The sequence below is a fragment of the Ochotona princeps genome, chromosome 13 (genome assembly GCF_030435755.1).
Source record: "Ochotona princeps isolate mOchPri1 chromosome 13, mOchPri1.hap1, whole genome shotgun sequence".
NCBI classification, from domain to species: Eukaryota; Metazoa; Chordata; class Mammalia; order Lagomorpha; family Ochotonidae; genus Ochotona; species Ochotona princeps.
In genome coordinates, this window is record NC_080844.1 from 17470233 (window position 1) to 17495668 (window position 25436).

General features: G+C 40.9%; 1 protein-coding gene across 1 annotated transcript in view; it reads right to left on the reverse strand.

The window, feature by feature from the left end:
- Positions 1–22363, reverse strand: part of PTEN (phosphatase and tensin homolog) — an 84782-nt gene extending 62419 nt beyond the window's left edge. Inside the window, exon 1 of the mRNA XM_058671166.1 lies at positions 21201–22363. Coding sequence (XP_058527149.1) covers positions 21201–21279 — 79 coding nt within the window. The 5' untranslated portion in view covers positions 21280–22363. The remainder of the gene's footprint in view (positions 1–21200) is intronic.
- Positions 22364–25436: the final 3073 nt, after the last annotated feature.

The following is a 25436-nucleotide window of genomic DNA, read 5'->3' on the forward strand; positions in this document are numbered from 1 at the left end:
GGTATAATACATGTATTCACAAGGGAAAAAAAAGGCAGGAGAGCAGAAGTTGAGCCAAGCCGAAAGCAACACAATTCTTAAAACTCAGCAGACTTTACTTTGTAAACTCTGCCTGGAACAGGAATGTTAAGAGGATGGGAAATAATAGAAACTTATGAGGTACTAGAAGCTGCAGCAGGGAGCCCAAAGCTGGGGCAGCCAGCTACCATCACTCTGGAATTTGGAACCAAAAAGTTCAACATTTATTTTTGTTTAAAAACATAAACTGCTATCACCTAGGAATTTTTTAAACAATGTAAGAGTTACTTTACTACAAGAATCATTATGACAATAACAAACCTACCTAACAATTCATCTCACAACAATGCTACTTTCTCCTTACAGAAAGACATAGAAGTGCAGAATCCTCTGAAATGTGGTGATTCTAATTAAGAGCTAACTCAAAGTCATTCTTGCACTACAAATACTAATTAATATTTCAAAGAATCTAACTCACTTTTAAAATAACCATTTGTGCATAACCATATGTAAATGGGTATTTTCTACTCTGTAAACTCAGCACCCCCTTACATCATTCACATAATTTTTCAAACATATACTGAACATTCTGCACAAGCAGCACTGAGAATAAAGACTAAGTAAGCAAACACTGCCCTTAAGGAGTTCCTAGTCTAACAGGGAAGAGATACACAGAACAACCTTGGCAAAGATCCTATGACATGAAAGACTAAATAAGAGCTAAAGAAAGCGGGTTTAATTTTGAGGAAGCACAGATAAAGCTTCACCAAAACAGGCAGTATCTCAGACAATCCTTAACAGGTTAATTCAGACATCAGTGGAAGAAACAAGCGCGATTGTTACAATGTTCCAAGCAGACGCCAGAGCAGATATACAAATGCATAGCATATTCAGGAAATAGCAGCCTAACGTAACTCACAAAGCTACAGGAGAAGGAAGGCAGGGCTGAAAGCTTAGGTGTAGTCTTAAGGATGCCATGGCACAGAGCTCAGCTAATCACACATAAAAGGAACCAAAGGCCAAGATCAACTTGGGGACGGCCTGCAGAGCAAGTCTTGTTTGTTTCGTAAGACATTATTTTCCTTACATTCTCACCTTCCTTACTTATTGGATACTTAAGATTTTGGCGTCTATATCACAAGGACACTCTAGTTATTGCTGAGTGTGTGCTAGAAAGTATTCCCAGTCTGAACATGTTTCCCATTTAATCTAATAATCCTACAAAATGATATTCGTTTTTCACAGATGAAAAAATTGGGTGAAAGTGACTAGACAGGGGCAAGCACTGTAGTGCAGCATGTTCACAGCTGCCACCTGCAATGCCAGTACCTGGCATGGGAGCTAGTAAACAGGAGGTCGAGCCCAAGTTATAAAATGCCATTTGATACAGGGACTGGTTTCAACATGGAAGGGAGAGTCCCGGCACCAAACCCTTCGTGAACCAGGGCAACACTGTGCATGAGTATATACAGTTTTCAATAAAAACATCCTTAATCTACACTTACTGGATAGTCTTCTGAAGAAGTATTTAATTTTTGATCTTATGAATTTCAATTAATAAGCCTAAGGAATTATACTAACTAGGTCACTAAAGGAAGCCAAGATATTTCTGGTATCTGGAAATACACTCACAGAACAAATGTAGCATAATGGTTAAAAACATGTTTTTAGAGCCAACTTGCCAGCTTCACTTACTATATAACCTCAGACAAGTATTCTCTGCACCTGCTTCCTAAGTAAAATGGAGCTAATCAAAAATACCTGTTTATAGCAACATGAGGATTAAATATGTGACTATAGCAATGATACAACATAGTGACAGTGTCTGTCACCTGAACAAATGGTACAGCTTCATTTATTAAGAGCCTACCATAACTAATTTTTAACTGACAATAATTGTGACTAACCTAATCTTTCTAGACAACATCAAAGCCTGATAGAAAACATACTCTTTGAAGGCTTTTACAGTAATTTGTCTTTCACTTAATTTTTATTGGAAACTCAGATTTTTTTTACAGTGAAGGAGAGACAGATCTTCTATCCACAGGTTCACTCCCCAAGTGGCCACAACGGCTGGAGCTGAGCCAATCCGAAGCCATAATCCAGGAGCTTCTTCCAGGTCTCCTATGCGGGTGCAGGGTCCCATGGCTTTGGGCCATCCTTGAATGCATTCCCAGGCCACAAGCAGGGAACTGGATGGGGTGGGGTTACCGAGATTAGAACCGGTGCCCATATGGGATCTTGGAACATACAAGGCGAGGACTTGAGTCATTAAGCTATCACACCGGGCCCAGCAATTTGTCTTTTAATCATCCTCTTTAGTATAGTTTATTTATTTATTTATTTATTTATTCTAATTTTTTAATTTTATCGCACAATTCAGTATAGTCTGGGATTCCGCGCCCCCCAATTTCCACCTCCCCCCCCCCGGAGATTATGATCCTGGAAGGTCAGTGAGCACAGGATTACAATTGATTGGATAATATTTGTATGATAACAACCAAAAGGATACCTTTTGTATAACTGATTGGATATCATTTGTATAAGAACAGTTGAATGGACAGCAAGTGAATGAGAACACTTGATGAAATATACAAAACAAAAAGTTTCAAGCAAAAGTATAGAAACAGTTGATGGGTTTTGTTGATAAGCTCAATACTTCCTCCCTTATTAAATATGACCCGCAGTGTATAAAGTCTGATGCCAGTAATAAACTTTGGGTTTTGACCATCAGGGTCCACATGTATTATATCGACTCCATGCACCAAGTCCATCGCTGCAACTACAACAACCCCCCCAACTGATTTTTCCCATATTGTCACAACAGTACATTTCTTCATAAAGAGTTACAATTCCGGGACCCAGTGCGGTTGCCTAGCAGCTAAAGTCCTCGCCTTGAAAGTGCCAGGAGCCCATATGGGTGCAGATTCTAATCCCGGCAGCCCCACCTCCCATTCAGCTCCCTACCTGTGGCCTGGGAAAGCAGTCAAGGATGCCCCAAGGCCTTGGGACCCTGCACACCCATGTGGGAGACCTGGAGGAAGTTGCTGGCTCCTGGCTTCAGATCGGAGCAGCACCTGCCATTGTGGTCACTTGGGGAATAAATCATTGGATGGAAGATCTTCCTCTCTGTCTCTCCTCCTCTCTATATATGACTTTGCAATAAAAAAAAAAAAAAAAAAAAAGTTACAATTCCAGCAGCCTGCTATTTAGGCGTGCCCCAACATTTCTGGTACAATGTCAGATAGTCCATCATCCCATTGTCTAGATATGTCCAGCACTTTCACTGGGAGTCCATCTTTTGTTTGGAAGTAGGGATGCATGTTGCATTGTCTTCAAACCTGGATATGGTAGTCAATTCTCTATCACTACACATTCCAGCTTGAAGAAAGGTTCCCTTATATTACAGAGAACATTACGCCATTTGTCTTTTTCCAATTGACTTATTTGACTGAGCATAATGGTCTCTAGTTGGGACCATCTACTTGCAAATTGTATAATTTCATCCTTTTTAATGGCTGAATATTCCATGGAGTAGATGTATCATACACAAAATATTATTTCAAAAGAAAAAAAGAATTTTATTCCTACTATCTATGACTACTATATTCACAGTAAGGAGAGAAGTGGCAGAAACACGTAGTTCCTATTTCTGCCCAGGTTGGACTCTTACCACAGCTGCTACAGATATGACAGTTAGTAGCCCTCCTCCTCCTACCTCTGCGCAGACTGTCTCTTCCTTATTCTAAGTGAGATATAACTTGTATGTAACCAAATACATCTATCAGCTGAGTCTGGCAAATTCTGATAAAAGTGCATACCAGATATGATCAGTCTTAATTTTGGTGCTACAAAAGTTCCATTTCACCACAGAACAAAGAATGCTTCAAAGACAACTATTAACACATAAGTCTGTTCACAAAGTCAATTTAATCCACAACATAACTGATCCATTATTATTACATGATGTGGCTAAGTAAATTTTTATTGGTAGGTCAAATTCTGACTTGAAACATAAACACTTTCCTTCATCTAACAAAATCTTTTATTAAACAACTTCCACGCTGAGATCTAAATATAAAACACCTACCTTATCTCAAATCTGTATTTATATCAATAGTTTTTAAACAGAAATTTAATGCAATTTTCAAATGGGATATCATAGCCAAATGTAGCTCTCTAAACTTTTTAAGTATTCCTGACATACATGCTGAACGTTATATAGGATATCAATTAAAGGTAAAGTCATTATAAAAATTTCTTTGTAGTACAGTACTAAACAAAACTAAGGGCCCAGTGCGGTAGCCTAGTGACTAAAGTCCTCGCCTTGCACACACTGAGATCCCATATGGGTGCCAGCTCATGTCCCGGCAGCCCCGCTTCCCATCCAGCTCCCTGCTTGTGGCCTGGGAGGGCAGTAGAGTATGGCCGAAAGCCTGGAGACCCAGCACCGCGGGGGAGACTCCAAAGAAGCTTCTGGCTTTGGATGGCTCAGCACTAGCTGCTGTGGCCACCTGGGGAGTGAACCAGCCGACCTAAGATTTGTCTGTCTGTCCTTTTCTCTGTAAAATCTGCCTTTCCAATAAAATTAAATCTAAAAAAAAAAGTATGTCTATCCCTAAACAATGTATAAACTAGAATGGAGTGGAAATGCAAAGCAAATCACTGATCAGCCATAACTACTGTAAGAAAAATTACTTGTATATAACACTAAATTATTTTGGAATTAAATTAGCTGAAAGTTTCAGTATCATATTAAAATATAATGAGAAATGATAACCAGAACAGTCAACAGAGCAGTTTTGCCACTCAAGTATCTCCCAGGAAATGCTCGAGTCTTCTCCCTGCTGCCAGTGCTTTCCACCCGCCGGGAAGCCTGTGCCAGAAAGCTGAGGCTCACATGTCTCTCAACACTCTTAAATAGGTTTAACAAACACTTAAAAGCATGTCACAGTTATATCCATATTAATACTTCCAATTATGCTCCAAGTATTATTCTCATGAATTTGCATTTAATGAAATTTTTTTTAATGTCTTGATAAATTTTATTTTTCCTTGTTCAGCAGGTTGAACACTGGTAATGGCTATGGTTTGTAAACTGAAGATTCGGGTTGAAAAACAGAACTAGCAGTTCCCAATTTTCCAGTTGATAAAGTACTAACTGTTCATTACTTAATTACAATTTTCCCTCATATATAAAGCATATAAGCCTTCTTCTAGAGAACAAATTAACACAGCCAAAAACCATTTTCTAAAATAGAGAAATCGGGACATAGGCATAAAAGCTTCTTCTATGAATATTATGACAAAGTGGTCCAAAAAGTGAGATTTTAAAGAATAAAGAAGTAACAGTCAGGAACAATACAAGAACATCTAAATATTTACTGAGGGCCTGTCCTTGAACTAAGCAAGTGATATAAGCTATATTTGATACAGAACATTGAGGGTCCAGTCCCTACTTTACATCTTAAAGTCTTAAGTTACTCAACTTCTGGGTCCAAAATTTTGTTGTTTTTCTATGAAATATTATCACTCACTTTTAACATCTTCACTGCTTGTTTCATGAACCAAACAAGGTAGGGGTCAGCACCGTGGCTAAGCTAAGCCTCCATGTGCTGCACCAGCATCCTGGCCCAGCTGCTCTACTGCCAATCCAGCTTCCTCCAGCTGATGTACCTGGGAAAGTGGTGGAGGATGGCCCAAGCCAGTGGCTCCCTGAACCCACAGGGCAAACCTGGAGTAACTCCTGACTTCCTACCAGCTCAGCTCTGGCTGTTGTGGCAATTTGGAGAGTGAATCAATGGATGGAAGAGTTCTCACTCCATGACTCTCCCTTTCAAATGATTAAAAAAAAAAAAGAAAAGAAGAAGAAAATCTTAAAAAGGCGAGATATCTGGAAATATCTGTAAATCTATAAAATGTAAAGGGTTCTACAATTCTAAGTAATTATTCATAGAGGTGATATGACTTTAAAATGCCCATTACTTTAATTTAATCGTCCTAGCACAAGTCAGTATTCTGTCTTTTATAATCAAATTGCAAATAAAAAAGAAATCAGGACTTTAATGAACCTAATTCACTTTAGCTTTAAATTTAGGATCCCTTTAACACTTCTTAGTTATCTGCCAGCAGTGCCAAATCAAAAGGAAAACAGACTGCCAAATAATCTACGAACTTTACTGGCGTCTCCTACTTCTCCAAATGACCTTAACCTAACACTTTTTCATGTCTGTATTATTAAGAACTTACAACTAGAAGGCTGGCACATTATTTTTTTGCTTTGAAATCTAGAAATAAATTTACAATATATTCTCCAAAGTAACTTCAAGAATAGTTCATGTTTCTACTTAGTTGCAATATTTTAAACTGGCTCACTTGACAAGAAATCTATAACCCATCACAAAGAACTTTAAAAATGTTACTCTTGGAGGGTGCGCGGAGGGGTGGGGAGCATCCCAGTACCTATGAAACTGTATCACATAATACAATGTAATCAATGAATAAAAAAAATTAGTACTTTAAAAAAAAATGTTACTCTTTTAACCCAGAAATTCCATTCTTGCAATATACTGGAAGAAAACAAACAAAAAAGTAATCTATTCAAATATATTTATAACAGAGCTGTTGGTAAAAGGAAGAAAAAAAAAGTGAACTCCAAAAAGTACAATAAGTAACTACGGTAAGTAACTACGGTATTTAACGTTGCCTTAAAAATGCTAACTGACAGATAAAGATTACATTCGTTAAAAGCATACCACTGAATAGTGTAAGAATAGTTACAACTCTTTATAATGTGCACATATGCACTAACAAATGGGAAGATATTTCCCAGTAATATTCACAGTGACATTATTTTTTTGCCAACTGAACTCCTTAAATGTAAGAATTTTTAATTTTTAATTTTTAATCAGGACATATATATTAAGATTACACTCTGATGAAAATTTTAGCTTTTAAAGAATCAAACCATTCCAAACTTCAATTAAAGTAGACAAATTAAACATCAGAAAATGTATATTATCTTGTCACTGATTACAATAGCAACACACCAAAATCCAAGATACTGGAGCATTTTTATCATATTAACTAATTCAATCATCTTTCCACTTCATAGCAGCTACTAATTGTTTAATGTATCTACAACTGTTCAGTCGACAGCTATAAACCTCTGAAAAGTTAAGTTGCCCAACAAACTGGCTTTAACGAGTATACCAAACAATTACCTTCTTCCTAGGCCTCTGCATGAATACGATAAGAATGGCTTCCTGTTTCAGAACTCTGTTACTGTTAAAATACGCACACGCCCTCTCTCTACAGTTGTAGTCCCACTAAAAAATACCTAAGACTGACCACTAATGACAAATCAAAATATGGACCTAGCTTTCCTAACAGCATTCAACAAATTACTAGTTTTAAGGATATGCATTAGACACATTTGTCTAGAGTGCTATATACTTAAAACTAAACCAAATGCTAATATTTAATAATTCTCCACAAAAAAATCAGATTTGATGCAACATTACCATACCATTCTTAAGAGAGTATCTTTTACGCTCAAATCTTTAACTGCAAAGTTAAAATCTACAAGTTACTTATGTTTAATCATTACGCTTCTTTTACTAGAAGAGATTATCTTAAAACACTCAGGGTTAGGTTACTCCGTAATTATGCCAGAAGCTATAATGACTTTCATAGCAAAAAAGATAATTCAAACAGGTAAAATACAGAAGCTACTAACAGTAATTTGAGAACAAAAACCCAGTAATACTTAGTGCCAATTCGTCCAAACATTGCACTCTGAAAAATACGTTTATAAAATTCCCATCTGTATGTATCCTGAAAATATAGTCATGAACTAACCAATATTCAAAGTCAACTATGCACCAGGGATTAAGAAAACAATCTTTTAATACAAATGTGTCGACAGTAAGTGGGCTTGTTTTTTTCCCAGTCAGCCAAAACTGCAAAATTTCTAAACTTGTTCTACAATTTACCTTTCAAAATCTGTTAATCTGAAGCCGTTTGAGAATTGTGTGTTAGACTGCTTGATTCTTTTCACTTGGCTTTAATATAAGAAAAGTAATCTCTATTCTATACTACAAGCCAGGAAATCATTTGGAAACTGCTTGCTTTCTTCCCAACTGGCAAAAATAGCTTTGCCTAAGTGCAATATTTTAGTATACAAAGAAACAATATGAACTGGAAATATGTGAATTTTAAAATATGAAAGCATATATATGTCACTATCATATTAAAAAGATTGTTACTGCTTTTTAAATGCCCTGTTCTAAAACTGCATGATTGCTTATTTCCAATGAAGATATAAAATCCTATCATTTTTTTCCTACTGCCTTAGTAAAATACTCAAAAACATCTGAAATTACACATACATTATATATTCCAAATTTGTATTCTGAAAGCTAATATGCAATTTTAAAACACACTGATACATAAGATTAAGTACACTGCTTGAGGAACTATCTAAATTTTAATAAGCTAACTATCAGTATTATTTCAGTGATATACCATTTTAGTCTATTGCAAATTGGGGGGAAAAAAACACAATTACTCATCATGATTTGTTGCATAATATCCAAAGAATATATTCTTTGTATATACTAAAAGACATACAAAATATTTAGTAAATAAGCTTATAAAAAACAACGTTAATACACAAGACACCAAAAAGATAAACAGGTAGAACAAAAGGAGGGGCAGGAATGAAATAACAAACAGGAATTCATCTATCTCACACCATTTAAATATTACTAATTAAATAGAACAAGTAAATACTTTTCATCTTCTAATATTTGGATAAAAATCTCACCTGTTTTATACCTTACTGAAGTAAGACAAATTTATGCACACATTATCTGTTCCTTCAAAACCAGTCCAAAAGAGTATCCTTTTCATGACCCACAATTCAATACTATTCTGAATAATGTCCAAAAACTGATGCTAGTGAAGCAATCTATTTTTCGTACAATCATTAATCATTAATCTGAAAATTGACACGCTTCTTACAGAAAAAAAAGTTACAAGCAAATTATACCTAAACTTGAATATTACTTTTGATCAAATTAGTCACTTGGCATAACAAACTCAAGAAAATAAAAACAAAGGGTAACAAAATAAATAACACAAAGTAGATTAAAATTAATCAAATTCCAGTTTCGATCAAAACAAATACACTATTTCAAAGACTTACATGCATTTTGGTAAGTTCAAGCTCTTGGATGTGAAAATAAAGTATAAGTTACAGAAACAATGCCTATCGTGGTCAAAATGCATACAAGATTTAGCTTGCAGAAAAAAGTAGAGAACTTGAAAAAAAAAATTTAAGTACTAAAGTAGTTCTTAACAAAATCAGTTTCCTGATTTTTATCAAGATAAATTTCTGAGTAAGTAGGCTTCCTAAGGAAAATTATACTTCAAAATCTTGTCTAATTCAGTATCTCAAGTTAAAGCATGATGCTTCCACTTGAAGACTGAAACCTTGTAAAACAAGCCAATCTTTCACTACATCTTCAGTTCTGAACCAAACTTATTTTAGTGGAAAATATAAACACTAGCATAAACTACTAAGTTGCATCTTTTGTAACTTAAATTTGTAGTTTAAACTTTGGTATCAATCTCAAAAAGTCACAAGTAGATGATACCAAAAACCAAGGTGTCAAAATCACTTTATATCACTAAATTATCTTAACTTACCCCTACATTTGAGTAACAGATGGCAGGCCTTGGTTCTTGGACACTACACACAAAATCACAATCTGTGTGACCTTTTCAGTATTAAAAAGAATCCAAATAGCCTAAATAGCCAGTACCTTAGCACATTTTATGGTACTGCACAAATCATGACCACAACCTAGACATAAAAAAACGACATCATGCTTTTAACATACTAAGTTATTTTACAAAAGATTCCCACTATCTAATCCATGGAAGCTAACCAAATAGATTGCTTCTGAAGGTTATGGGAAAAAAAACAGCTTGCTTACACATGCACTCACACAAAGAACATTTTTGCAATCACTAACAGTTTCATTAACATCCAAAGAGGTATATACCAAACCCAGATCAAATTCCCTTTAGTTCGCGGGCTGAAACAATTTTACCTCATTAGGAAAAATGCTACTCTTAACAAGTAGCAGGGTTTTTAAAAGGAGACTATGTTAAATGAATATACACGTAATTGATTTGTTAGTAAGGTTAAGATTATTTGTTTTAGAATAACACTTAAGAATAAACAAAATCTGACAAATGACTAATAACTTTAACTTATTTATCATCACAGCTAATACTAATTCCAAATGTAAATGCACAGAAAACCTTGCTCAATTAATATTACATCAATTACCTAGGCAACTATGCAACTAGAAACCATATCACTCTAATTCTGCTTCAGGGAACAGCAGAATCATTACCAACCCAACACCCTTCTGAGTGGAGAAGGAAAGCAGCAGGATTATCATCACTCAATTATAAAAATCATGTGACAGTTTCTCATATTATTCTATTTCCACTTTAATTTCAACAGAGTATAACATTCTGGTAAACCTAATTTTGTCGCAAGTGAAAATGCTTTAGGTAGTATTAAATGTACACTGTTTCTGTAAGTAATTTAGAGAAAAATAAAGCTCCAGTACTTCAGCTACTTACTTTTCTGTGTAGCTGATTATTATTTTTGTAAATCAAAATCAAGAAAAGTATCCAAATATGTAGCTCCTCTCAATCCATGCTAAAGAAAGAAATAACAAATGCAAGTATGCTTAATGTTTAACTACAAAAAATAATAAAATTTTCTGATTTTTCCACATAAAGTAATTAAGGCAATTTATAAAGAATATGGATATGGTGTTTTACCGAAAAAAAATTTGTATGCCAATCAAATATATGAATGAGATTAAAATATACATATAAAAACAAAACTGGAAGTTAATATGTAAAGTTTTAGCTAAGTATAACACCAGATAATTTTTTTAATTCTTAGTCATGTTTTCATAAAAGAAATTTTCTTAAGTACAGTAAGCAAATGGAGTTCTTCATTCATTACTAATTCAATACTAAACATCATAAGGCTTTTTCAGTCAAAATCCAGCAATGACTACAATTTATTTTTCTTAATATTTCTGAAGTTACCAGATGATAAACCATCCTGGTTTAAAGTGTTTATCAGGATCTGAATATCTCATAAATTCAAAAAAAATCATGATAATCAAAATGTAATTTTCATAGGAAGATTTAGAAAAATAAGGCTTTGACATTTCCTTCTCCAATATGCAAGTGACAGGCAAAGTAAATTGTAAAATCAAGCAAAGAGAAAAAAATGAGAGCGAACACTCTATTCCTAGAACACTTTCGTAATAATGTTTATCTGCCCTAAGAGCAAAACAACAAAATCCCGAACGCACTAAAGCTACTCCCTTGGCACCCTCCCATCTCTAGCCTAATCTAACACTGCATTCCAACTTTTTCCTAAAGACTTCATTAATAATCAGTTTTTCCTTTAGATAAATATTTTAATGTAGCAGGCAGACATGGTAACTTTAGAGCCTAGCAAAGAACACAGGTATCAGAAAATCTTAGTTTTTCTCAATCTGGAAAGATTTGAGAAGTTTTTATGTGTCAGAAATTTGTCATTTTACATCAGTACATTTAACTTTATTGCACCTGACTATAACAAAAGCTTTAGGTTAAAAAAGTAGAAGATTGAAGAATTCCTTCAACAATTACGTCTGTAACCAAGTAACTCCCAAACCCCTTCACAAAATTACAATTAAGAAAACCGACATACATCTTTCATTGCTCTTTTATCAAAGTATACCATTCTGTTAGCAGTTCTATGTAAATTTCCTGAATATTAAACACAATACATGATACTTACAAGTGTTTATTGAAAGCATTTACAACCTTTTCCAGCAGAGATTCAAAACGACACTTTCTCAATGAGCCAAAGAACACAAGACCCCTCTTCAAATACATTTTTTCTGTTACCAGGGTTACCTTTTCTGGACAAAGTTCTTATTATAAAGAATGCTAGCCATGCCGCAGTCAGAAAACCTAGACAGTAGGCCTAGCTCCATCACGCTTCAGCAATCTGACCTTCTTCAGTACCACAACCTAAGGTAAAATTACTCTGATCAAATACAACACTCACCACGCATCAGAAACTTGATGCAGCATTTGGGACCAGGTCAATCCTTCCTGGGAGTGAGAGGGAGAAGCCCTGTGCGCTGCAGCATGGTTGGCCAGCATCCCTTGCCTCAACTCTCAATGCCAACAGCATGCCATGCCACCTCTGTTATGCCCACCAAAATGCCTCCAGACATTGCCAAAAGTCCCAGAGGTTGTAGAAGGGGATCATTCAAAATAGACAACCGATATTTGGAAAATACCTAATGTGTACTAGTAACAAACTCCAAAAATCTAAGTTTTCCCTCACATTATAGATGTGAAGCCAGGATTCATTAAGGTAGAGTGCTGTGTATCTTTTCACATAGAACCAAGAGGTGGCTGCGAGAGTTTAGAGCTAGATGTTAATTCTTGGTGACTTCATATTATGGCTACTTCCTTTCCACTATGCTGCCTTTCTGAAGTCACTGCCTCATCTGGAAATCAGGATGTTTTCCAAGCTGAGCTATTTAGCATTAAGTTATGAAATGAATGCACTAAAAATTTATATTGATTTGAAACAGTATCACATATTAAGACTTTGGGACTCAGCATGGTAGTCTAATGACTCAAGCCCTCACTTTGCATGTGCCAGGGTCCCATTTGGGTGCCAGTTCGTTTTATGGCTGCTCTACTTTCCATCCAGCTCCTTGCCTGTGGCCTGGGAAAGCAGTCAAGGATGGCCCAAAGCCATGGGATCCTGCACCCGCGTGGGAGACTTGCAAGAATCTCCTGGATCCTGGCTTCAGATTGGCTCAGCTCTGGCCATTGCAGACAGTAGGGGAGTGAACCATCACATGGAAGATCTTTATTTAGGTCTCTCCTTCTCTAAGAAAACCTGACTCTCCAATAAAAATCAACAAATTTTTGAAAAAAAAAAAAGACTGGTGCCAGAAAATGCAATACAGTTATCTTCATAGTATGGGATGAAAAGCAGCAGAGGATGGTTTAAGTCCCTGTGGATCTTGCAACCACGTGGGAGCCCAGGAGGAAACTTATGGCTTCTGGCTTCAGTCAGCTACACTCCCGCTGTTACGGCCATTTGGGGAAACCAGCAGATGATGATCTGTCTCTCTTCTCTTTGCATAAAATCTGTCTTTCAAATAAAAACAAAAAATAAATCTTAAAAAAAATACACACTTTTGGGCACATCATGGTGCAGTAGCCTAAGCCTCTACCTACAGCACCTCCATCCCATATGGGCACAGGTTAGTGTCCTGTGGCTCCACTTTCCATCCAGCCTCTCTATGACCTGGGAAAGCAGCAGCAGAACGCCCAAGCCCTTGGGCCCCTGCACCTGCCTGAGAGGCCCAGAAGCTGCAGGCTTAGGGAGTGAACTAGCAGGTGGAAGATTAAGATTAAGATCGCTCAATCTCTCTCTCTCTCCATCTCCCTCTATTTTCCCTTCTCTCTACAGCTCTTAAGAGAAAACGAATGAATGAATGAATGAATGAATGAAAGAAAGAAAGAAAGAAAGAAAGAAAGAAAGAAAGAGAAAGAAAGAAAGAAAGAGAAAGAAAGGAAGGAAGGAAGGAAGGAAGGAAGGAAGAAAGGAAGGAAGAAAGGAAAGAAGAAAGGAAGGAAGGAAGGAAGAAAGATTAATTCTGAAGTCCCAACTCAGACCTAGTAAATTTCAAACTCTGGGGAAGAAGCCAGCCTTCCAGTATGTTCTAATACACACAAAAGCTTCAGAAAAGCATCAGTGATGTAACAAGAAAAAATAATCCATTAGGTACCAAAAAATCCTACATTCTTTAATTGGACTCAATCTCCTACTAGTCTTTTTTTTTAAATTGTATGTACTAGTCTTTAACAACTAATCAATGTTCTATAGCAACTATTGCTCTTAAAATGCAAAATAAGGAAAAAAGGACTACTTGGCTCTGCCTGCCTGAAGTTGTCTCTGTTCTTTGCAAAATCAAATTGGCTAATGATTCAAAAAAAAATTCTGTTAATCAAAAAACAGTAAAGAAACACAATACATGCTATTCCCAATGCATTAGCTTAAAAAAAAAAAAACTTTCGACTCAAGCCTGCAGTATCTTTCATAGACAATTATGCCAAAATGATGAATAACTTTTACAACATGTCCAAAATCAGCATGCAAAGCACTGTTTTCATGTTACAGTGGGAAAAAACCCAAAAGCTCCAGCACTTCACTTTATATCATACACAGAATAACCCTGGAGAGAAAGGAAAGTATTCCCCAAGTTTCATATTAAAAGAAATTCTCAATTTTATTTCATCTTCAATCTAGAATACCCACAACACTCAAATGGCCTCTCACTTATTCAAGAGATAGAATATGGAAAGGAAATCTTCCGTTTATTTCACAGCAGAAGTTTATACCTTTCAATATATAAACTATATTTATTAAGCAACATACTTCAGCCCCCAAATACCTGATTCAAACCACACAGTGTATTTCATAATACCCTTAGCAGATATATCCTCTTAAGACCAAAAATATTGAACAACATAACAGAAAAATATAATCTTTACAATCACTACTAAAAAAGAACCTTATTGCACTTCAACCTGAATACCCCCACAAAAATCAAAGGAAATGAAAGCTGCAACTATTCTGAAGGGCTTTAATAGCAAACAATGCAAGATTTAGGAAATTACATAAAACAGAAAATAGGTACATGCAAAAATAGATTTAGATTGATTTGGACAACTCAGCTATACTCAAGCATCAAGATGCACAATTTAATTGCATAACCTAGACTGAGAACAAAACACAGCTGGCTTACAAAATATATCGTAACACACATAAAAGTCACATAATCAGGTACATATATAGATAGAATGCCATTCACTCTGCAATACAGCAAACGGGTAAAAAAAAAAAAAAAAAAAAAACCCACCAAAAATCTAGGATGCACTATTGTGGATACTGTCATATAGCTGGAAAACCAGTACTTGTTCAGGAAAAAAGACGTGCAGGGTGGGGATGGTTTCCCGTAGGGAGAGGCGATCCCTACACATATGTAATCGCCTCCACTGGGTGGATAACCACTGGCTCATTCCACCATACTCCAGCCTCAACAATACAGGAAAAGAAAAATCCTTCAGATTCCTCTCCCCAATTCTAGGTCCTAGATTATTAATAACAGGGCAGAATTGTAGGTTCTACACTACATACAAGCTCCTATGTTAATACATTACAGATTTTTATTAAATGTCTTACTGTAATGAACGTAACCTGGCATTCAGTTGGATGACTGCACACAAACTTGAATTTCCAAAACAAAACAAAACAAAAAAAAACTGCTAGGAATTAATTTTTATTGATAAAAAAGTTTACATAACTTGTATCATAGTTTTATTTCATCTGAGGCAGGGACTATTGTGAATAAAAATATATATTTCAGTTGATCTGTATTCAACAATATTTAATTTTTAAAAATTCTATTTTATTACACTGTAATAGAATGTTCTTACGTTACTTTAATATTTTAAAGCAAATATTATCTGTTAGTATGATTTACTGTTCTCTGGTCAGTATCTTAAGTGAGCCAAGTTTTACAGTCTATTTCTTACAACAGGGCAACCCAGAGCTCCTAAAGCAATTTCCCTTTTTGTAATTATTTTTAGGAATACTCCTATAATATAAAAACATTTGTTTCTCGAACCTATTAAACTTCCAACCTGCTCCAAACTGAGGAAATTCAGGGGCAATTACTTCTCAACCTACAAACGAAAGTACAAACAAATTCTCTACACAGGTCATTTGAAATTATAATTTTTAAGGGTGAGAACTGCCATTTAATTGTGTATCATTATTGCAGGTACTAGGCAAAATGAGTGAATTATATACATAATCTCATTGATTCTTCAAGACAAGCTTCATGGGTAGTTACCAATAATAGATTATACTGAAAAAAAGTCAAAGTTCTCTAGCAACTATGTGGCAGAGCCAGGATTACAACATAAGCAGTCTAGCTCCAGAGCCCAGGATGCCTGCCTAAAACCTAAAATGAAACAATGTATACATTTAGAATGTAGTTAGAAGTGATACTCAATGATTTAAAATAGATTTAAACATATTTTAAAACCATAAAACAATATCCTCCATATCGTTCTTTCCAAACAGGAGAAAGCTGATTTTCTAGAATATTAAAAAAGAGGATTTGCTGACTTTGCTTCTATTTACATACAAAGAAAATTCAAATGTTTGGAAAGTCAGATTTACTACTCATATCTAAAGCCACAGCTACAACAATAACTGTGTTTAACAATTTTTCACGCAAAACATACAGGTCAAGAATACCTCTGCTGACAGGTAGTCGTCACATCTATCTCTCATTATTCTCAACAAGTATATGTTTAATGTCTCACAGATGTCTACCCAAGTCCTAATGACAATTGTTGAAAATAAAGAGTCTGTCTTAACTATTATGAATTAAGTTAAAATGTATCATCTCAAATTAATTTACCTCTAAGTTAGACGGTTTTTCTTCTTATATCGATACTGACAATAGCCTTTTTTATTCCAGTGCAAATTATTTCAAAAGAATGAAAAGGGCTAATACCACCTCTGCCACCAATGAAGAAAACTCAAAAAATTAGGGAAAAGGTAAACTACAAAAAAAAAAAAAACAAAAAAAAACATTAATTTCATGTTTTCTAACAAATGAAGATTTCTTTTACACCAGCAAAGGCATATACATATATGTATTCAACACTTGCAAAGAAAACAATTCAGAACAAAATACTTTTAACAGCAAAAATTAAATAGAGCAGGAATGTGGCCTATAATAAAAAGAATGAAAGATATCCATTTGCTCAGCAAATTTTCACCAACTTAGCCTAACCCCAACATTATCAGTATTTCTGTTAACAATCGCATTAATTTCAAAGCTATCAGACAGAAAACAACTGTAAGCACCAATCACAGTATTACTTTTTGACCCTAATCTTACAAATTGATATGAATACCTTAAGTCACCATTTTCAAACAAAACCAAAATACATCTTTTTTTAATGAGTTGGAGCCATACAAATAAATTATCTAACACTAACTTTGAAAATCAAACTTATCTAAAAACAGCAAGGCAGAGGGACAGAGCACAGCATCATACAATAGCAAAGTGAGAAGCAGTGAGTTCTACGCAGCCTCACTGTAGGACTCTCTTAAGCCCATGGCATTAACAGAAAAAAGGAGTAATACAAAAAACATCCTCAGTTATGTTAAGAACATGTCTTCCGGGAGCTGAATCCTTACCGCCTGGCAGAGGCCTAATAACATCTCAACTAAGTGAAAACCTGTCACCTGTGCACACTGCGGCCTCTCCCTCTACTAACCGAAGGCGCGGGCACCATCAGTACAAAAACATGTCCTCCAACCTGGCCTTACTAAAGATGGAGATTAAAAAGACTGAGATTACAAATTTAATAGAAAGTTTACTGAGAGTGAATTAATACTGAAACTCTGAATTGATTTTCCCATAATGAATATACCTTCAATTAAAAGTTACTTAAATGATCTGATTATTTCAGAACTGGCACTTAAAATTCTTTTAAAAAGTATTACATTGTCAGCAAGATTTGAAAATTAGAATCAAAGATTTTAACTTCCTAAAGGTTATTCCTTAACATCTAAGAGTTCACATATGCTGTTATGAAAAAGCAGATAAACTGCTCCAAATTTCACATCATCTTTCTCATCAAAATTTAAAAATGTAAACGTGATACATACAGATTACACCTTTTCTTGTATATAAAACTTAAGTCTAAAAAGCAAAACGGTTATAATGCGGTATGTTTTCTCTGAAATCATTTCATATAAGTAGCACATAGAAATGTGCACTGGTCACTGTTGTGCAAACCCTTTACAATGTATGATTATAAACTCCTTTTTTTCTTCTATTATAAACTACAAACTGCGCCTTTCAGATGCACTTTGTTCTTGAATACACTTTATGGAAAACAAAGTTGACAAATTATCATACAGCAATGAGGTGGTGGTCCAGTCTCATTTTTCAGGAACGAAATAACAGCTTAGCAGACACAAAGCAATGTAGAATAAAGACTGAATATAATGTTTCTTAAGACCTCACATTTAATTTCAATAATCACTTACCTTGGGAGATACGATCTCTAAGTTCAACAGTCACCGCCCTCCGCACAAGTTAAAAATATTCCCTGTGAAGAACAGTGCTTGGAGAGATGCAAATCTATCAAACTATAAAAATACAACAGAAGCCTAAAGTTTCCACATTACACTAAATTTTTACGGCCTCACATCTCACTACTGTTATCCAGACTGACATTAACAAAACCAAATAAAATTTTAGCACCCAATTTTGCAAAATAACTTAAACTTGACCTATCACCTTCAATCTTTCTCTTAGAAATATCTTCATCAAACTTTTCTTTATTAAACATACTCTAATCACTACTTTCATAAAGGCATTTAACTTTTAATAGGCTAGCTGTTGAAACATATTTCAACCTGCCATAAAGTCTTCAATGACCATTTTAAATCCTTCCCTTCTTCTCCCTCTGGTGCATGCTCTCTTACACACACACACACACACACACACACACACACACTGAAGGGAAAACTAGAGAGCCAAAGGAATTTGGTATATTAAAATGACTGAAAATGCAATGAACAAAAAAAGCAAGGCTTTTGCTTTTTCCTTACTGATTTTTTTTCACAATTAATATCAGCCTCAATAAAATCGTAACTCCAGAAATTTAAGTTTTTAGTCATTTCACATCATTTTTGATGCTGCTTTCCATGCATACTCTAGGCAGAGTTTTAAAGAAAGTTACAACACACATAAATTTCACATTGTACTCTGAAATCAAAGTAGAAACTACCAATCATTTCATGGATCACATAAAAGAAACTGGGCAAAGCATCTTTCCGGTATAGTGATTCTTACACCACCCTGAATGCGCCCGATCTCATCTGATCTCAGGTATAGTGACTCTTACAATTTTAAGTCAAATTAGAAGAGTAAAATCATGACTATATTTTGAGTGCTGAAAGGTATCTGTCCACCAGAATTCCAGCAATTTTTTTTTGAGTGGGGATTTTACAAAGAAAAAATTAATGTGCTTTTTATATATCTAGATGATGGTCACTGAGTCCCATTAACAGTAAAGCTGCCTTTGAAATAAGTCACAAATCAGAAAAAAAAATTGCATAATTTACCTTCCAGGCAAGCGGATCAAGTAATGTTTTCTCGATTAATTCAGAATCCAAACTTTCTAAACACTCCTTTAAAACGCTGTTTTTAACTTAACCGAGAACTGAGCTTTGTAAAGTTACTTCCGCATAAAGTTTTTATCTTCGCTTTAAACAAAAACTTTGGCACAGTTATGTGCAGGTGACAGGATCCAAATAATCGCTTTCAGTACAAAACACTTTCTTACCAAAAAATTCTCCCCACAATTTTTAGCAGAGCATAGGGACACGTTAGTTGTTTCTACTTTTAAACAAAACATTTAGTGCTATTTGCTAAGAAATGATTTTCAGCAACAATACCATATAAAAGCTCAAGCAAGCACATATATAACCTTAATTAGGCAGCATCTGCAGCTACAATTAACAAGCTTTCCAGAGGCCTGACAGGGCTCCAACGCTTCGGGCAGCTCAGACCAGTAACTTCATTCTGTTCTCACACATCTCAGACACTCCTATCTACCAAGAACTCTCAATTCCTGTCAATACTTTCCATTCAGCAAAAAAGGAGGGCTGTATCCCCATCCTAGACCAAAACCAGGCTGCTGCACCTGAAACTGCAAATACACCAAAGCTCCTCTGTAACCACTAACTTCTGAAGTAACAAAGACCCAACTTTTTAAACAACCAAAACTACACACCCTTGAAATGCTTGGGTTTCTGTCTTATTCAACAAGCTGACTCAGGACATTCAATCTGCCATATGAGAAAAGCTAACACACCTACAATCTGAAGCTGCAGGCACACTCCTGGTAGCATTTCTGGATATTAGCTGGTACACTGTATTTGACATTGCACGGTTATCAGACCAGAATTAACCCCAAGGTGTCAGAGGATCTGAAACCTAAAGCAGGTGAGTACTAATTCTGGCATCACAGCAGCAACACAGTGAGAGCCGAGGCTTCACCTCTGCAGCTACTACTTGCTACACACATGAACCCTGCACCTACACATCATCGTCATCAGGGGCCAAAAACCACTCAATCTCCCCCTCCATCAAGAACAGAACATTCAACATAGACCGCTCCCAAAATGCAAATTTCACTCTGGAGCCTACCTCACCCACCAGGACAGAAAACGGCTAATTTAACAAGAGACTCAGAACACTTTACAAGGTGCACGATGGCACGACTGATTCCAAACTATAAAACTTGGAAGTGCACTTGCAAGTTGTAATTAACTTCGTTGAAACATACAAATCTACTTTTGCCCTCCCGTGCACACTATACACGCGGAAAACGCTTTAGCTTCTAAACTTAAACCCCCATCAGCCCACAATCCACATTTCTGGAAGTTCTAACAATGCAACGACCAGGAAACTACAAATCACTGCACGATTTCTGATGCAACCTTGCGGACATACAAGGTTAATTTTCATTTTCATCTCATCTATACCCTTGATCCGGGGCCTAAGCCAAGAATGAATCGGCTGCATCCCCCAGCGTCTACTTTGTCGTTCACGTAGAAAGCCCGGATCACCGAGCCCCACTAATCCACCGACAGTGCACCCAGCATTCGGCAGGCACGGACAATGGCCCAGGGGAAGGAACCGACATACGTGCACCACGAAACCAATCAGTGCCTTGACACTTGCAACCGGGCACGCATTCCGTCGAGCCCAACACGGCCTGCCTGGTGGAATACCCCGAAAAAGAGACACACACACACACACACACACACACACACACACACACACACACCTGCTCCCGAAATCTGCCCGGGGCTCGACGGAAGAGCCGCCCCAAGGAGGGACGTTAGGCAGGAGAGTGACAGAAAGGCAAGGAGCTGCCGCCGCAGAAATGGATACAGGTCAAGTCTAAGTCGAATCCATCCTCTTGATATCTCCTTTTGTTTCTGCTAACGATCTCTTTGATGATGGCTGTCATGTCTGGGAGCCTGTGGCTGAAGAAGAAGGAGGAGAGAGATGGCAGAAGCTGCTGGTGGCGGGGCTTCTTGTGCAGGATGGAAATGGCTCTGGACTTGGCGGTAGCTGCTGATGCCCCTCGCTCTGCTGCCGCTGGGCTCTGCACCGCAGCCGGGTAATGGCTGCTGCGACGGCGGCTGCTGGATGGTGGCAGCGCCGGGGCCTGCTTCTCCTCAGCAGCCAGAGGCCTGGCAGCGGCGGCGGCGGCAGCGGGATGGGGAGCAGACGGATAATCCTCGGCACGGCTTTCTCCTCCGGCGGCCTCCGGAGCCCGGGCCAGGGACGCTGGAGCGGCGGCGGCGGAGCAGGAGGAGCAGGCGGAGGAGGGGAGGTTTAAGACCGGCCCGGGTCCCTGGATGTGCCGCCGCCGCCGCCGCCGCCGTGTTGGAGGCAGGAGGAGGGGAGAGACCAACTCTCCGGCGTTCCCAGCCTTCGAAATGGTGACAGGCGGCTCCGACCCCCTCCCCGGAGCTGCAGCCCCCGCGGCCGCCGCCGCCGCTTCGGCCCCGCGCTCCAGGAGCGGGAGGTGCCGCCGCCGCGCCTCAGCCGGCTCCCGCCCGAGCCCGCGGCTTCCACCTTCCCTCGCCGGAGAAGCCGAGCGAGAGGCTGCACGGTTAGAAGAGGAGACGAAGAGGAGGAGGAGGAGGAGGCGAGGAACGCCGCCGCGGCCGCCGCGGCAGGCCGGCCGGCTCCCGCAGGGCACTGCCCCCGCGGCTGCTCACAGGCGCTGAGAGGGGCTCTGGGCCGCGGCCACCGCCGTCTCTCATCTCCCTCGCCTGAGCCGGGGCCTGGCCTCACAGCGGCTCAACTCTCAAACTTCCATCATGGCTGCAGCTTCCGAGAGGAGAGAACTGAGCGCAGCCGCGTCCCGGCGCCCGGGCACGTATCCTGCCGCAGTGCACAAAGAGTCCCGCCACATCACCGTCGCCAGCCTGCCCGCCCCCTCCGCCGCCACGCCGGGAACCCGGGCGCCTCGACTGCCCGAGGGGAGGCGGGGGCTGGGAGGGGGCGAGCCCGCGGCGGACGGGGCCGAGCCGGGGGAGGGGCGCGGGGCGCGGGCAGGGCCGGGGCGGGGGCTCCCCGCGGCCGCCCACCTGCCGGCCGGCCGAGCACGCCCTGGGGGACGGCCGCGGGGCTCGCTCGGGCTTGCTGCGAGGCGCCCGCCCGTCGCCACACCGGCAGCGGCCGTCCTCTGCACAGTCTGTGGCGGGACGTGGGTGTGGGGTGTGTGGGGAAGACGGGGCAGCCGGGGCAGGGTGCACGGTCCCAAGCGAGATGGGTGCGTGGGGCGCTGTCGCCGACGGGGACCGTGCGGCTCCCCGGGCGCAGGTGGACAGCGCCGGCGGGCTGAGGGCGAGGACGTGGTGGCGGCCGAGGACGGGCACACGCGGCCGGCGCCGCCTCGGAGAGGGTCCCAGGCATTGGCGAGGGAAGCTCCGCGGCAGCGGCCCTCAGCCGCCCCCCGTGTCCTCAAGGTGTCTCAGCCTCCTCAGCACAAAGGACAGTCCTCCTCTGCCCGCCATTGTGTCGCCCCGCTCCCGGTCACCGGCCCCACTGCTCGCTTCCCCGGCTACTCGGGTCATGTGCCCGAAAAGCGAAAGCTCGCAGCCGGGCGCGCTGAGGGGCACTCGCGTGGCCCCCCGAGGGCCGCAGGCCGCCTGAGGAGGCGGTGGGCGGACGGACGGCGGCCTCCGGGGGACGGCACGCGCCCCCGGGAGTCGCTCCAGGACCCCCGAAAGCTGAGCATCTGCACCCCGCCCCCGGGCTCCAGGGCGGCTCTCGGACCGCGCTCAGGCGCCGTCCTCCCAGGCCGCCTCGCCCCGCCCCCTTTTTTTTTTTTTTTTTTTCCCCCTTGGCCGCCGTGAAAACCCGGCCGGCTGGATCGCCCGGGGCCAGGAGGTCCCAGGCCGGCCGGGGCGCGCCTCCAGGCCCGGGCGGCCGAGCCCGAGCGGCGGGGACAGGAGGGTAGGACGCGGCAGCCCGGAGACGGGGCGGGGCGAGGAGCCCGAGGAGGGTTCAAAAGGGGGTGGAAGGATACACCGGCCACCGTCGGAACTACTTTCAGGGGAGGTCACGTGTGTTCCTAGTTGGGGAACTTTCCAAATTCCCACTCCCCTAGGATCGCTGCAGGGGGAAGCGCTCCGCCGGCCTTTCCCGTGGTGCTCCCGCTGGCGTAGGCCTGGACCCCCCCGTCCCTTCGGGGTCGAGGCTGGACGGAGGGACTCACCCGAGCGCTGTCGGGCCAGCCCTGGGGAGGTGGTTACACAAGCGCCCCTATCCGAGCACGTGCCTCCCGCTTCCCCGCCCCGCCGGCCGCGGCCAAGAGTCAGTCCCACCCTTCGCCCGCTACCCACGACGCGGGCTCTCTTTGCTTGACAAGAGCGCTTCGTTTCCAACCGTGAGAGAAGGGCTCTGGCTCTTCCCCGTCGCCGGTTAGGGTGAGCCCTTCAGATTGCGTGCTCTCGGGGCAGAAGGCAAGCTCCCGCTGCAGCCTGCTGTGCGGGTTCGCAGGTGTTGCAACCCACTGAGTCGCTGCCCCTGCACTGGCGAGCACGCCCCACCCACTGTAGACTCAGCCAAGTGACTTATCTGGTCTAGTCCATGGCGGTGTGCCCAGGACAAACCTGTCAAGTCCTCGCGCCGCCCCATTGGCTGACCTAGCCCGGTGAGAGAGCTAGTCCCGAAATGCTAAGACCTGGAACGGGAGCGCCCCTCCAGCCCTCCACCCCTCCACCCTCCACCCCTCCACCCTCCACCCTCCACCCTCCACCCCTTCTCCGCCACGGGCACAGCAGTCAGCCTCAAAGAGGTCGGTCCACCTTGGAGCAAACGGCCTTCAATCAACACCAATCTCGGAATTCCCACCCCCACCCCAGTTTCATTGTTTTTCTCTCCTGAGGTAGTAGAGCTACAGGCACAAAAAAAAAGAAAAGAAAGAAAATTTGAGTTCAGAAATATGTGTCTTGACACCGAGGCTGAAGCCCTGGGTTGTTTTTGAAATCTGAGAAAATAGGGATCGATTAGCATGTATGTTGCAAATATCATCTCGAGTAGATGCCTAGAAAGGTCTGAAGAGACTTTTCTTATGAAAAAAAAATCGTATGTGTGTACATCATTACAAGCAGTCCCTGGAGGCTGGAAACCTCAGGAGGCCTAGCTCAGAAAGCCACCGGCCATTACCTAACTCCAGGACCACTCATTAAACCGGGGGTATCTAGAGGTTTCTCAGGCTACATAAAACTGCATTCATATCCAACCTCCTTTTAAGTTGCACTGGAGGAGTTAGCAACCTGCTGGAGGCCTCAGCAGAGGGCTGAGGAGCCAGGACGCTGGGTGCGTGCCTCGGGTCAGCTCTGGGGAGGTAGGGACCATTAAGTGGAAAAGGAAATGCGGAGCGATCTGGAAAGAAAAGAAGGGCCTCCCTTCAGCTGGTTTCTACGCAAATCCTGTCGGCACAGCGGGAGAGTTCATTATTTTACAAACGACCTAGGATCCCCAGGCTCGGTGCTCGGTGAACACCTGAGCTGGGCTGAGTCGGGTAGCCACTGGGAGGGCGAGGGGCAATGCAGAGTTAACTGCGGGGAGGTGGCCTGGGACCGCGGTGCCAGGGCCCACGATGCTTTCTCGGGTTGCCAGGCTGTCCTCGGAGCACCTGCTCTCAGCCTCTCGCCTGGACCCAGGCTGCGGGATGGTTGTCTCCAGCACCTGCTGCTTCGCGAGGTTCCTCTCGTTGCTGCCCTTCCAGGATTCCCACGGAGCCCAGCGTGCTAATGGACTAGTGAGGACGTGCTGCAACTAGGGCGCAGCCTGCTAGCACGTCCAGCTGAAGGAAGCCAACGGAAAGGAGGCTGTGCAGCTTCCCTCCACGTCCGCTGCCTTGACTTCTCTAGCGAATGAAAGGAGCAGCGACGCCGGCAGGCATCTCGCCACCCTAACAGCGGCGTGAGGTGGTTCTTAGAGCTGCTGAGTTCAGACCTCCCCTCGTCCCTTCCTGGGGTTGTGTTCCCTACAGAAATAAGGACGGGTCTTTTCTCAATGTTTACTTCTCTTCATTTTTTTCCCCTTTTACTCAAAGGCTGTTTTACCCAATGGGGTAGTAGAAGTAAAACTTCTAAATAA